Genomic DNA, 15355 nt, shown 5'->3' on the forward strand with positions numbered 1-15355 from the left:
AAGGGAGAGAGGCAGACTGTGGAGCGAGAGTTAGAGAGTCTGACTGTGGAGACAGAGGGAGGGATGCAGAATGTGGAGAAAGAGGGAGATAGACAGACTTTGCAGCGAGAGGGAGATATTTATACTGTGGAGACAGAGAGTGGGAGACAGACTGTGGGGAAAAATGGAGAGAGACAGACATTGGTGACTGAGTGATACAGACAGACCTTGGAGAGAGAAGGAGAGAGACAGACTGAGGAGAGTGATGTAGAGAGACAGACCGTGGTGACAGAGAGCGAGAGACAGAGGGAGGAAGACCAGCTGTGGATGAGAGAAGGAGAGAGGCAGACTGTGGAGAGAGAGGAAGAGAGATAGACTGTTGAGACAGAGGGAGTGAGACAGACTTTATAGACAGCGAGAGGGAAACAGACTGCGGATAGAAAAGGAGAGAGACAGACTGCAGAGGCAGAGGGAGAGGGATTGACTTTGGAGGGAGAGGGAGAGAGACAGACTGAAGAAAGAGAGGAATAGAGACAGAATTTGTAGAAAGTGCGAGAGAGACAGACCGTGGAGAGATGGAGAGAGACTGATTGTGGCGAGCCAGCGAGAATGACAGACTGTGGAAAAAGTGGGAGAGTGACAGTCTGTGCAGAGGGAGGGAGGGAGACGGGCTGGAGAAAGGGGGAGAGAGAAAGGCTGAGGAGAGAGAGGGGGAGAGGACGACAGTGGAGACAATGAGAGAGGAAGACTGTGGAGGGAGAGGGAGAGATAGACTGACTGTGGAGAGAGAGGCAGAGAGACTGACACTGGAGAGAGAGGTAGAATGACAGACTGTGGAGAGACAGGGAGAGAGACAGACTGTGGAGACTGAGGGAGATAGACAGACATTGGAGAGAGAGAGAGAGAAAAAATCTCTGGAGAGGGAGGGAGAGAGACAGACTGCAGAGGGAGCGGGAGAGAGACAGAATGTGGAGAGAGATGGAGAGAGACAGACTGTGGAGACCGAGGTAGAGAGAAAGCCTGTGGCGACAGTGGTAGCGAAACAGACTGTTGAGACAGAGGGAGAGCGAAAGAATGTGGAAACAGAGGGAGAGAGACAGACTGTGGAGACTGAGTGAGACCAACAGACAGTGGTGACAAAGTGAGAGACGAAAATTGTGGAGGGAGAGGGGGAGAGACAAACGGTGGAGGGAGAGTGAGAGAGATACATTGTGCAGAGAGAGGGCGCGAGAGATGGTGGAGAATAAATTAAAGAAACAGATTATGTAGACAGCGGGAGAGAGAGACAGACTGGGAAGTGACAGGGAGCGAGCCAGACTATGGAGACAAGGGAGAGAGATAGACTGTCGAGTGATGGAGCGAGAGACAGACTGTGGGTACAGAGGGAGATAGACGGACTGTGTAGAGAGATGGAGAGTGACAGTGTTTGGAGAGAGAGGGAGAGAGAAGGACTGTGGAGAGAGAGAGGCAGAGAAACAGACTGTGGAGATATAGGGAGAGAGACAGACTGTGGAGAGTGAGGGAGAGAGACAGATTGGGGAGAGAGGGAGAGAAAGACTGTGGAGAAAGAGAGAGAGACAGACTGCTGAGCGAGAGGGAGTGAGAAAGGCAATGGAAAGAGGGAGGGATACAGACTGAGGAGAGAGAGGGAGAATGATAGACTGTGGATAGAGAGTGAGAGAGACAGATTGTCGAGAAATGGAGAGAGACAGACTGGAGAGAGAGGTAGAGAGACAGACTGTGGAGATAGAGGGAGATTGACAGGCTGTGGGGAGAGAGGGAGGGAGACAGACTGTGGAGAGTGAGTTAGACGGATTGACTTTGGTGAGAGAGCGAGGGAGACAGAATGCAGAGAGAGAAGGAGAGAGACAGACTGCAGAGAGAGGCAGAGAGAAGGGCTGTGGAGAGACAGGGTGAGAGTCTGCCTCTGGAGACAGATGGAGAGAGACATACTGTGGTGTCAGATGGAGGGAGACAGACAGTGCAGAAGTAGGGAGGGAGCCAGACTGTATAGAGAAATGGAGAGCGACAGACTTTGGAGACAGAGTGAGAGTGACAGACTTTGGAGACAGATGGAGAGTAAAAGACTGTGGAGAGAGAGGGAGAGAGATATACTGTGGGGAAGAGTGAGAGACAGACTGTAGAGAGAGAGAGGGAGACAGCAAGGCTCTGGAGACAGAGGGAGCTTTAAAGAATTTGTCGTATGAGGGACAGACTGTGGATAGAGTGAGTTGCAGACATTGTGGAGTCATAAAGAAATGGATAGACTATGGCGAAAAAGGGTGAGAGACTGACGGATGAGAGAGAGAGACTGAGAGGCTCTGGGGTGAGAGGGTGAGAAACAGATTGTGGAGTCAGAGGGAGATTGACAGTCTGCGGAGAGAGAGGGAAAGAGACAGACAGCGGAGAGAGAGGGAGAGAGACAGGTTTTGGAGACAGAGGGAGAGAGACAGACTGGGGAGAGATGGAGAGAGACAATCTGCTGAGAAAGCGGGAGAGAGAAAGACTGTGAGGAAAAAGGGAGGGAGACAGACTGGAGACAGATGTAGAGAGAAATGCTGAGGAGAGAGAAGGGGTGAGACAGATTGTGGAGACAGACTTAGAGAGGGAAACTGTGGGGAGTGCGGGATACAGCCAGACTTTGGAGAGAGTTGGAGAGAGATACACTGTGGGGAGAGAGGGAAAGAGGCAGTCTGTGGAGAGAAATGGACTGCGGAGATAGAGGGTGAGAGACACACTGTGCAGAGAGAGGGAGAGAGATGGCCGGTGGGGAGAGAGAGAGAGACAGACTGTGGAGCGAGAGGAAGAGACACAGACTGTGGAGGCAGAGGGAGCTTGACAGACTGAGGAGGGAGAAGTGGTGAGACAGAGTATGGAGAGAGGGAAAGAGAGACAGACTTTGGAGAGAGGGAGAGAGGCAGACTGAGGAGAGAGAGGGAAAGGGACAGACTTTGGAGAAAAAGGGAGGGCGACAGACTGTGGAGAGAGAGGGAGAGAGGCAGACTGTGGAGAGAGAGGGAGAGAGACAGACTGTGGAGAGCGAGGGAGAGAGACGGACTGTGGAGAGAGAGGGTGGGAAACAGACTGTGAAGAGTGTGGGAGAGAGACAGGCCGTGGAGAGTGTGGTAGGGAGACAGACTGTTGAGAGAGTGGGAGAGAGGCAGACTGTGGAGAGTTTGGGAGAGAGACAGACTGTGGCGAGAGAGGGGGAGAGACAGACAGTGGAGAGAGGCAGACTGTGGAGAGAGGCAGACATTGGAGAGAGAGGGAGAGAGACAGACAGTGGAGAGAGAGGGAGAGAGACAGACTGTGGAGACCGATGTAGAGTGGCAGACAGTGGAGAGAGAGGGAGAGACAGACTGTGGAGGGAGAGGCAGAGATGCTGACTCTGGAGGGAGAGGGAGAGAGACAGACTGCAGAAGAGCGGAAGAGCGATAGAATGTGGAGAGGTTTGGAGAGCGACAGATTGTGGAGAGGGAGGGAGAGATACAGAGAGTGGAGACAGAGGGTGAGACTGAATGTGGAGATCGAGTTAGAGTGACAGACTGTGGAGACAGAGGGAGAGCGACAGACTGCGGAGAGATGGAGAGAGACAGACTGTGGAGAGATGGAGAGAGGCAGACAGTGCAGAAGTAGGGAGAGTGACGGAATGTTGAGACAGAGGGAGAGAGAGAGATTGTGTAGACTGGGGGAGATTCACAGTCTTTAGAGAGAGAGAGGGAGACAGCAAGGCTGTGGAGATAGAGGGGGATTTAAAAACATTGTAGAATGAGGGAGAGAGACAGATTGAGAAGGGACTGTGAGAGGGAGAGACTGTGGATAGAGTGAGTTGGAGACATTCTGGAGACATAAGGAGAGGGATAGACTGTGGAGAAAGAGGGTGAGAGACAGACGGTTGAGTGAGAGAGAGAAAGACAGACAGACTCTGGTGTGAGAGGGAGAGAAACAGATTGTGGAGACAGAGGGAGAGAGACAGTCTGAGGACAGAGAGTGGGAGAGATAGACTGTGGAGAGAGAGGGAGAGAGGCAGGCTGTGGAGGCAGAGGGAGAGACACAGACTGAGGAGGCATTGGGGGAGAGGCAGTCTGTGGCGAGAGAGCAAGAGAGACAGACTTAGGAGAGAGAGGGAAAGAGACCGAATGTGGAGAGAGAGGGAATTGGACAGACTGTGGGGAGTGAGGGAGAGAGCTAGACTGTGGAAACATGGGAGAGAGTGACAGACTGTAAAATGTGAGTGAGAGAGAAAGGCTGAGGAGAGAGCGTTAGACAGACAGACTGTGGAGACAGAGGGCGTGAGAAAGACTGTGCAGGGAGAGGGAGCGATAGACGGTTAGAGAGTGTGAGAGAGACAGACGTTGGATACAGAGTGAGAGTGGAAGACACTGGATAGAGTGGGAGAGAGACAGACAGGAGAGAGAAGGAGAGAGGCAGGCTGTGGACAGAGCCGGAGAGACACAGACTGTGGAGGCAAAGGGAGAGTGACAGGCTGAGGAGGCAGAGGTGGAGAGAAAGGCTGTGGAGAGATGGAAAGAGCCTGTGGAGAGAGAGGGAGTGCGCCAAATTGTGCAGAGTGCGGGAGAGAGATAGACTGTAGAGAGAGAGGGAGAGAGGTAGACTGTGGAGAGTAGGGAGCGAGATAGCATGTGGAGAGAGAGGGAGGGAGACAGACTGTGGAGTGAGGGAGAGAGACAGCCTGTGGAGAGAGAGGGAGGGAGAAAGACTGTGGAGAGTGTGGGAGAGAGACAGACTGTGGAGAATGTGGGAGAGAGATAGACTGTTGAGTGGGAGGAAGCGAGACAGACTGTGGAGAGAGAGGGAGAGAGACAGACTGTATAGAGAGAGGGAGAGGGATAGACTGTGGAGAGAGAGGGAGAGAGACATCATGTGGAGACAGAGGGAGAGACACAGACTGTGGAGGCAGAGGGGGAGAGACAGTCTGTGGAGAGCGGGAAAGAGGGATAGACTGTGCTGAGAGAGGGTGAGAGACAGACTGTGGAGAGAAAGGGAAAGAGACAGACTGTGGAGAGAGAGGGAAAGAGACAGACTGTGGAGAGAGAGGGAAAGAGACAGACTGTGGAGAGAGAGGGAAGGGGACAGACTGTCGGGAGTAAGGGAGAGAGCCAAACTGTGGATACATGGGAGAGAGTGACAGACTGTAAAGTGAGAGGGAGAGAGAAAGGCTGTGGAGAGAGTGTTAGACAGACAGACTGTGGAGACAGAGGGTGTGAGACAGATTGTGCAGGGAGAGGGAGAGAGATAGACGGTTAGAGAGTGTGAGAGAGACAGACGGTGGATACAGAGTGAGAGTGGAAGACACTGGATAGAGGGGGAGAGAGACAGACAGGAGAGAGCATAGCCTGGCAATCGAAAAATTTAGACACAGGAAGACCCGGCTACCTAGAGAGGACAGGATATGCTCTCACTGCAGTCAGGGTTGGTGGAGACAGAGATGCACTTCCTCACAGCGTGTAGAAAATATCAGGGCATAAGTGAGAATTTCTAACCAAAATTCACAAAAATATTCCCGGAATTCAGAAATTTGAATGACGACCTAAAACTCACATACCTACTAGGGGAAGAGAGAAACTGTGTAACAGTAGCGGCACACTATGTTACAGCTTGCCATAAACAGAGGGACAACCACTAAATATGAGAAAAGAGTATATAAAAATTATATGAATGTATATTTATACACTCAGGGATATATCTGTTTGTACACTGTATGGATAGATCTGTATTTTTGTGTACAACCATGAATGTTTTTCGATGCTTTGGCAACATAAGATGTACCGTGTCATGCCAATAAAGCGATTGGAATTGAATTAAATTGAATTGAGAAGGACAGAGGCAGGCTGTGGAGAGAGCCAGAGAGAGACAGACTGTGGAGGGAGAGGGAGAGTGACAGACTGAGGAGGCAGAGGTGGAGAGAAAGCCTGTGGAGAGAGGGATAGAGAAACAGATTGTGGAGGGAGAGGGAGTGAGACAAACTGTGCTGAGTGCGGGAGAGAGATAGACTGTGGAGAGAGAGGGAGAGAGGCAGACTGTGGAGAGTAGGGAGCGAGATAGCCTGTGGAGAGAGACGGAGGGAGAAAGACTGTGGAGAGTGCGGGACAGAGACAGACTTCGGAGAATGTGGGAGAGCGATATCTGTGAAGAGAGGGGGAGGGAGGCATAATGTAGAGAGAGATGAAGAGAGATAGATTTTGGAGAGCGAGGGAGAGAGACAGGCTGTGGAGAGTGTGGGATAGAGGCAGACTGTTGAGAGAGAGGAAGCGAGACAGCCTGTGGAGAGAGAGGGAGAGAGACTGACGGTATAGAGAGAGGGAGAGGGATAGACTGTGGAGAGAGAGAGAGAGAGACATTATGTGGAGAGAGAGGGAGAGAGACAGACAGTGGAGAGAGAGGGATAGAGACAGACTGTGGAGAGAGAGGGAGAGAGGAAGACATTTGAGACACAGGGAGCGAGACAGATAGTGGAGAGTGCGGGAGAGAGGCAGACTGTGGAGACAGAGGGAGAGAGACAAACTGTGGAGAGAGAGGGAGAGAGACAGACTGTGGAGAGAGAGTGATAGAGGCAGACTGTGGAGAGAGAAGGAGAGAGACAGACTGTGGAGAGAGAGGGATAGAGGCAGACTGTGGAGAGAGAGGGAGAGAGACAGATTGTGGAGAGCGAGGGAGAGAAACAGACTGTGGAGAGATCGGAAGAGAGACAGACTGTGGAGAGAGAGGGAGAGAGACAGACTGTAGAGACTGCGGGAGAGAGACAGACTGCGGAGAGAGAGGGAGGGGGCAGACTGTGGAGAGATAGGGAGAGAGACAGACGGTGGAGAGTGCGGGAGAGAAACAGACTCTAGAGAGAAAAGGAGAGAGGCAGACTCTGGTGTGAGAGGGAGAGAGACAGATTGTGGAGACAGAGGGAGAGAGACAGTCTGAGGAGAGAGAGTGAGAGAGATAGACTGCGGAGAGAGAGGGAGAGAGGCAGGCTGTGGAGACAGAGGGAGAGACACAGACTGAGGAGGCAGAGTGGGAGAGACAGTCTGTGGAGAGAGGGAAAGAGGGATAGCATGTGGCGAGAGAGGGAGAGAGACAGACTGTGGAGAGAGAGGGAAAGAGACAGATTTTGGAGAGAGAGGGAAGGGGACAGACTGTGGGGTGTGAGGGAGTGAGCCAGACTGTGGAGACATGGCAGAGAGTGACAGACTGCAAAGTGAGTGGGAGAGAGACAGGCTGTGGAGAGAGCGTTAGACAGACAGACTATGGAGACAGAGTGTGTGAGACAGACTGTGCAGGGAGAGGGAGAGAGATAGACGGTTAGGGAGTGTGAGAGAGACAGACGGTGGATACAGACTGAGAGTGGAAGACACTGGATAGAGAGGGAGAGAGACAGACAGGAGAGAGAAGGAGAGAGGCAGTCTGTGAAGAAAGCCGGAGAGAGACAGACTGTGGAGAGAGTTTAGAGACACAGACTGTGGAAGCAGAGGGAGAGTGACAGGCTGAGGAGGCAGAGGTGGAGAGAAAGCCTGTGGAGCGAGAGGGAATGAGACAAACTGTGCAGAGTGTTGAATAGAGATAGACTGTGGAGAGAGAGGGAGAGAGGCAGACTGTGGGCAGTAGGGAGCGAGACAGCCTGTGGAGAGAGAGGGAGGAAGACAGACTGTGGAGTGATGGAGAGAGAGAGCCTGTGGTGTGTCTGGGCGAGAGACACACTGTGGAGAGTGTGGGATAGAGGCAGACTGTTGAGAGAGTGGAAGCGAGGCAGATTGTGGAGAGAGAGGGAGAGAGAAAGACTGTGGAGAGAGAGGGAGAGAGACAGACTGTGGAGAGAGAGGGAGAGAGATAGACTGTGGAGAGAGAGGGAGAGAGATACACTGTGGCTAGAGAGGGAGAGAGACATAAAGTGGAGAGAGAGGGAGAGAGACATACTGTGGAGAGAGGGGGACAGAGACAGACTGTGGATAGAGAGGGAAAGAGGCAGACTTTTGAGACAGAGGGAGCGAAACAGATAGTGGAGGGTGCGGGAGAGAGACAGAGGGAGTGAGACAGACTGTGGAGAGAGGCGGAGAGAGACAGACTATGGAGAGAGAGGGATAGAGGCAGACTGTGGAGAGAGAGGGAGAGAGACAGATTGTGGAGAGCGAGGGAGAGAAACAGGCTGTTGGGACATAGGGAGAGAGACAGACTGTGGAGAGAGAGGGAGAGAGACAGACTGGGGAGAGTGCGGGAGAGAGACAGACTGTGGAGAGACAGGGAGAAAGATATACTGTGGAGACAGAGGGGGAGAGACAGACTGTGGTGAGAGAGAGGGAGAGAGAGACACTGTGAAATTGGAGGGAGAGAGACAGACTGTGGAGAAAGAGGGAGATTGACATACTGTAGAGAGTGAGGAAGTGAGACAGACTGTGGAGAGTGGGCGAGAGATAGGCTGTGCAGTGAGAGGGAGAGAGACAGACTGCAGAGGGGATGGGAGAGAGGAAATCTGTGGAGAGCGAGGGAGAGAGATAGACTGTGGAGAGAGAGGGATAGAGGCAGACTGTGGAGAGAGAGGGAGAGAGACAGATTGTGGAGAGCGAGGGAGAGAAACAGACTGTGGAGACATAGGGAGAGAGACAGACTGTGGAGAGAGAGGGAGAGAGACAGACTTTGAAGAGAGAGGGAGAGACAGATTGTTGAGACGGAGGGAGAGAGACAGACTAGAGACAGAGGGAACGAGACAGATAGTGGAGGGTGCGGGGGAGAGACAGTGGGAGTGAGACAGACTGTGGAGAGAGGCGGAGAGAGATAGACTGTGGAGACAGAGGGATAGAGACAGACTGTGGAGAGAGGATGAGAGAGCCAGACTTTGAAGAGAGAGGGAGAGACAGGTTGTTGAGATGGAGGGAGAGAGACAGACTGTGGAGACAGAGGGAACGAAACAGAGTGTGGAGACAGAGCGAGGTAGAAGGAGAGAGACAGACTGTGGAGCGAGAGGGAGAGCGGCAAACTGTGGAGAGAGGGAGGGAAATAGCCTGTGGATGCAGAGGGGGTGAGACAGACTGTGGAGAGTGAGGGAGGGAGACCGACTTTGGCGAGAGAGGCTGATAGACAGACTGTGGAGAAAGAGGGAGAGAGAGGGAGAGAGACAGAATATGAAGAGAGATGTAAGATTCGCATAATTTCTACATTTCCCCAAAGGTTATTATTCATAAAATGGACCTGCGTGGAATTTTATAAAAAAGGATACCCAAAGATGGCCTCCGCGCCTCGTGGCCGAATGCCTGTAAGATTTTAAAAGCTTGGACTCTGTGGCTCAAGCAGCTTGTGGAGAAATCGAAACCAAAGCTGCAGTTTCTGTGAAGAGAGACTTTTGTATTTTGCAAAGCAGACAGGACTTTGAATATGTATTAAGCCAAATCGGAGACAGATTAAAACCCGTTAGGCCTATACTTAAGGCCATCAAGCAGTTTGCATAAATAATCGGGAAAAGGTTAAGGAAGCCATCGAGGCTGAACAGGGCCATGAAGATGTATTAATAAAAAAACAAATCGATAACCAGGCCAGTAGATGCAATTACAGGCCATAGAAAAACATTTAGTTTAGATTGCTACCATTATATAAAATAGCCCGCCAAGATTGGGACAAAGAACTATCCTGATTTGGTGCTCAGATAAGGGCCATCCGAAGGAGTATAACTGAAGGCCCCGGGTAGCAATCTCACTCTCCTCTCTTCTGTCTTGTCTCTGGCTCTCCCCTCCCCGCCCTCGTGGCTGCTGCTCTTCCCCTGTCCCTCGCTTACCCCCTGGCCTCTGCCCGTGCCTTTCCCCATTCCATCAGGAACGCTCGGCATTGCACCAGGCGGACACGGACCAACCAGGCCAGGCCAGGCTGGAGGCGATGAGGTGAGGAGGCGTGTCGAATTGGGATGACGGATGGGAAGATGATTGAAGAAAAGTTTCGAATAATCGGGCCTTCAATCCAGCTGACCTGTAACAATCTTCATGCAAAGTCGAACTGCTGACCGATGAAGAACTATCATCACTGCAAGGGAAAGTACCCAAACAGAGACATTAACTTTGGGGTACTCGTACCTGGACGACGCCCTTGCAGCGCCCCGAGACCACGTGATGATGGCAGGCTCCAGAGAGCGCAAAGAGCGAACCCCAATCCCCACCGCTGTTTTGAATTCAGCAGATCTTTGATTGGTGAGCATGAATTCTGGCCCCATCATATATAATCTAGTTAGGTATCGGGGGTGGGATAAGGATAAGGGGATTGTTAAGATAGTTGTTTTCCCTCGATGTGCCATGCGTTCCCCTTCCCTGGATAAGTATACTTATTTGTATTTGCCTGTAATGTTACATTAGTAACTTCTCATAAGATTGTGTTAATTTCTATTTCAATAAAACCTTGGTTTTTGCCTCCATCCAAACCACCTGTCTACTCGAGTCTTTTCTGTATCGCCGCCTGTACCTAGGTCCAGTGTGTAGAACCCAGGGGCGTGGGAGCGATTCAAACCACTCACAAACAGCCAGGGGCATAACTGACTGGCCGCATGCACCAAACCTACCAGCACCCCCTACACAGTTTATGATTCAGCAAAGGAGGAGTAAGGGATTAATTAAGAGGGGGAAAATAGAATATGAGAGTAAGCTTGCAGTGAACATAGAAACTGATTGTAAAAGCTTCTACAGATATGTAAAGAGAAAAATATTATTGAAGTCAAGCGTAGGTCCCTTGCAGTCAGAATCAGGGGAATTTATAATGGGGAACAAAGAAATGGAAGCCCAATTAAATACATACTTCAGTTCTGTCTTCGCAATGAAGGACACAAATAACCTCCCAGAAATGTCAGGGACATAGCATCTAATGAGAGGGAGGAATTGAATGAAATCAGTACTTGTGTTATGGAAATTGACTTGACTGCAGGCCGATAAATCACCAGGGCCTGATAAGTTACATCCTAGTGTACTTCAGGAAGTGGCCCTAGAAATATTAGATGCATTGCTAGTCAACTTGCAAAATTCTATCGACTCTGGCACAGTTCCCATGGATTGGAGTGTAGCTAATTTAAACACTATTTTAAAAAGTTGGTCGAGAGAAAACCGGGAATTATAGACCGTTAAGTCTGACATCAGTAGTGGGGAAATGCTAGAGTCCATTATAAACGGTACAACAGCAGAGCACTTGGAAAACAGTGACAAGAACGGACAAAGTTAACATGGATTTACAAAATGTACATCGTGCTTGACTGAACTACTGGAATTTTTGGAGGATGTAACTGGTAGAATATATAAGGGAGAATCAGTGGATGTGGTGTATTTGGACTTTCAGAAAGCTTTTGTTAAGGTCCCGCATAAGAGTTTAGCGTGCAACATTAAAGCCCATGGGATTTGTGGGTAAGGTGCTGACTTGGATAGAGGACTGGTTGGCAGACAGGAAGGAAAGAGTTGGAATAAACGGGCCTTTTTCGAAGTGGCAGGCAGTGACTAGTAGAGTATCACATGGATCGATGCTAGGACCCCAGCTATTCACAATATATATTAATAATCTAGACGAGAGAACTAGATGTAATATCTCCAATTTTGCAGACAACACAAAGCTGGGTGACCGTGTGTGCTGTGAGGAGGGTGCAGAGAATCTCCAGTATGAATTGGACAGGTTCGGCGATTGGGCAGATGCATGGCAGATGAAGTATAATGTGGATAAATGTGAGGTTATCTACTTTGATGGCAAAAACAGGAAGGCAGGTTATTATCTGAAATGCAATAGATTGGGAAAACGGGAAGTGCGACGAGACCTGGGTGTCCTTGTGCACCAGTCGCTGAAGGTAAGCAAGCAGAAGCAGCAGGTATTTAAGAAGGCAAATGTTATCTTGGGCTACTTAGCGAGAGGATTCGAGTACAGGAACAAGGATGTCTTGCTGCAGTTGTACAGGGCATTGGTGTGACCACATCTTGAATATTATGTGCAGTTTTGGCTCCTTATCTGAGGTAGGATGTTCTTGCCATGGAGGGAGTGCAGCGAAGATTCACCAGACTGATACCTGGGATGGCAGGAATGATGTATGATGAGAGATTGGGTCGATTGGGCTTATGTTCGCTAGAGTTTAGAAGAATGAGAGGGGATCTCATTTAAGCTTATAAAATTCTAACAGGACTAGGCAGACTAGATGCAGGAAGTATGTCCCCGGCAGTCCAGAACCAGGGGTCACAGTCTAAGGATAAGGGATAAGCCATTTCCGACAGGGATGAGGTATTTTTTCACCCAGAGAGTGGTGAACCAGTGGAATTCCCTACCACAGAACGCAGCTGAGGCCCTTTTTGAAATATACACAAGAAGGAGTTAGATATATTTTTTAAGGCAAAAAGGGATCTAGGGAAATGGGGAGAAAGCAGAGACAGGGTACTGAATTTGGATGATCAGCCATGATCTCATTTAATGGCGGAGCAGGCTTGAGGGGCCGAATGGCCTACTCCTGCTCCTATCTTCTATGTTTCTATGTTTCTGTATCTAACCCGTTCTGTACCTCCCGTGCAGGTGTTTGATCGAACAGTGCAGAGGTAGCTTAATGTGGGCGAGATTTTGCGCTGCTTTAGGTGGCACACATGGGGAAGCCATCATTGTCTAGTGCACTGGTGCCTTTCCAGAGTGGCCTGACAGTTGGCTGCGGCCTTCAAAGTGAACCGAGTGTAGACAGTGTGTGAGTGAGTATGTTAATATCCCCATCACTGGCCCCGCGGGCGGCCCGGGGGAGAGCGGCTCACCACAATATCAGGCTCAGGGTCAACCTGTAGACAGTGTGTGAGTGTTGTGTGATTGTCACCGATCACCGGCCCCGCGGACGGCCCGGGGGCGAGCGTCACATCACAATATCACGCCCAGGAAGCCCAATGTAGACATTGTATGAGTGAGTGTGTGAATATCCCCGATCACCGGCCCCGTGGCCCGGGGGCGAGCGGCTCACCAAAATATCTTACCCAGTGAGCTCTCAGGCAGCAAAGTCCCCACTTCTTTTCACCCTTTAATGAATTTTACAATCAAAGTAAAGGGATATTTCACCATATTCTTCAACTGAACTCTGAACTTAGTCTGGGTCAGTGCATAAGTCCCAGTGTTTGTGCAGCAACTCAGCAGCTGCATCATGAATCCAATTCCCATTACCCGTTGAGCAAAATTTACAGTCACAGGCCCTGCAAACCAGAGTCGCATCAATATCGATATCACGGTAAATACTACCCATAACAGGATGAAATTGCCCGAGATAATAAGCAGGATAATTATGGATTTCCTGCGGCTCTCCATCTCTGGGTCTCTGGGTCTAACCCCGCTGCTGGGACCCCGGAGTCTCCTGCGGGCTCTGCTGGACACTAAAATGTGTCTGATGGTGACAGCATTGAGCAGCAGAATCACCACAAATGGGACCCCCGGGGTGAGAATATAATGAAGCAGCGCAATTGCTGTCCAGACCCGTGAAAACAAAACGTTGCTTCTGACAGCACAAAACCAGGGGGCGTTCATAAGCACATACCAATCTTGCAGCATAAAATACCACATAATGTTCTTTAAACCGCTCAGCACAGTCACTGTTCCCAGAACCACAGCCGCCGTTTTCTCGGTGCAATATTTAATTTTCAGCTTCTGATGACAAATGGCCACAAATCGATCAAAGGTGAAAGTGACGGTGAACCAGACAGAACAATCTGTGGCTGCGAACAGCAGGACGGCGTGGATATTACACATGGGAAGAGACTGCATGAAAAGAAACTGTTCCCTATAAACAATGGGAATCTGCCTCAATATTAGATCGAAGATAACGACCAGTAGATCCGCCGCTGCCATGGCAACCAGGTAGCGAGTGACACATTTGGAGAGACCGCAGTTTCCCCGACTCAGGATCACAATCGTCACTACGTTCACTGTGAGAAAGGGAAGTAAACAGAAATTATACATCAGGCTGGAATTCGGGATGAAATCTGCAACTCACTAGCGCCATTCAATGATAATCTAATTCTATTACCTGTGGAGCTGAATACAGGGTTCATTGTAAGAATAATCGGGAATGTATTGTGGAATCAATACATGAAATGCGGATAAATACAACATGAATGTAACGGATGTTTGATCAATGAGAGATTAAATGAAAGACCAACCTTTAGCCCAGCAGAAAAGAGCATCGCCCGAGGTACCAGGGACACAAAGGACCAGAACCTCTCCAGAAGACTTCTTGTCCTGGGATCAGTCAGGATTTATAGCGGTGCAATTCGCTTCTGTGCCCCTGTGTTAGGGAGGGGGAAATCCCGCTTGGATTCCTGCTCCTGGTTAGAATATCCATTATATTGAGAACTCAAAATAAATGCAACAGCAAAACACAGAAACTACAAACTCGGCATGTAATAATTACAGGCAATTGGATTTGAAATGTAAGGGTGTAATATGACGATGATAAGATAATAAATAGAATTTCACTGCAGTTATAAAGAACACTGGGCTGTCAGAAGTCATCAAATTGAGTTTTCTACATTTTTGTTGAAATACACAAATTGCATCTCATTGAAAGGGAGATTTTCTAATTAACATTGCAAAGAATAGACACTGGATTATCATAAGTAGTGATCATTGAGCAGGTAATGTCCCACTAATTACATTTATTAACATCGAAATCAGGCGAATTCACCCACAGACAAAGTGCCACCGAATGCTTTTATACAGTATCTGAACACACAAGGAACAGATATATTCTTGTACTTTTTCACCTGTTGCTTTCCAACTTGTGCAGTGTATATTAGACGGGAAAATATGAAACGATTTTCTTATCCTCAGCACTTCAGTTACAATCAGCTGGGATTGTTTATCCTTACGTACAGCAGGAGGCAATAGAGAATATCGCTATGTCTCACTGACCGATCCACTAAACTACGCCAGATGGGCATGGGATCATATTGTAAATTCAAAACTAAGATTGGAAATAAAATTATTGAAATCTGGTTGAATGAAAATGTTGTGAGATTATAAATTATCCTTGTAATCCTATTCTAACCAGCAGACGCAGAGCCACGAGTGCAGAACTGGAGATGGTGGGAAAGCAGACATTGACTGGAACTGAATGATTAGCGGATATTTCAGGCATTTAAAGTTATAGATGTGACCTGCCAGGATTTGCTCCTGTGACTCTGTAATAACCATACCAATCATTAAGTGAAAACAGCAAAATACTGCGGATACTGGAAATCTCAAATAAAAACAGAAAATGGTGGAAATGTGTCAGCAGGTCAGGCAGCATCTGAGGAGAGAGAAAAACAGAGCTAACGTTTCTGGTCAATAAACTTTCGCCATTACGTGAGAAGTCTCCTAAACCAAGACAGCATTCTTCTGATCTGATAGAAATATTCAGTGTAGATAG

At 49.3% G+C, this 15355-nt stretch overlaps 1 protein-coding gene across 1 annotated transcript; it reads right to left on the reverse strand.

Moving 5' to 3' along the window:
- Positions 1-12969: 12969 nt before the first annotated feature.
- Positions 12970-14186, reverse strand: LOC147088058 (putative G protein-coupled receptor 139). The gene is made up of 2 exons (XM_085977788.1): positions 14106-14186; positions 12970-13871 (listed from the first exon to the last, which is right to left on the reverse strand). The coding sequence occupies exon 2, from the start codon at positions 13792-13794 to the stop codon at positions 12970-12972; it is 825 nt and encodes a 274-aa protein (XP_085833914.1). The 5' UTR covers positions 13795-13871; positions 14106-14186.
- Between the last annotated feature and the right edge of the window lie 1169 nt (positions 14187-15355).

Source organism: Somniosus microcephalus, unplaced genomic scaffold, assembly GCF_052327205.1.
Source record: "Somniosus microcephalus isolate GS21.2 unplaced genomic scaffold, FLI_Smic_1.0 unresolved_chr5, whole genome shotgun sequence".
Lineage (NCBI taxonomy): Eukaryota > Metazoa > Chordata > Chondrichthyes > Squaliformes > Somniosidae > Somniosus > Somniosus microcephalus.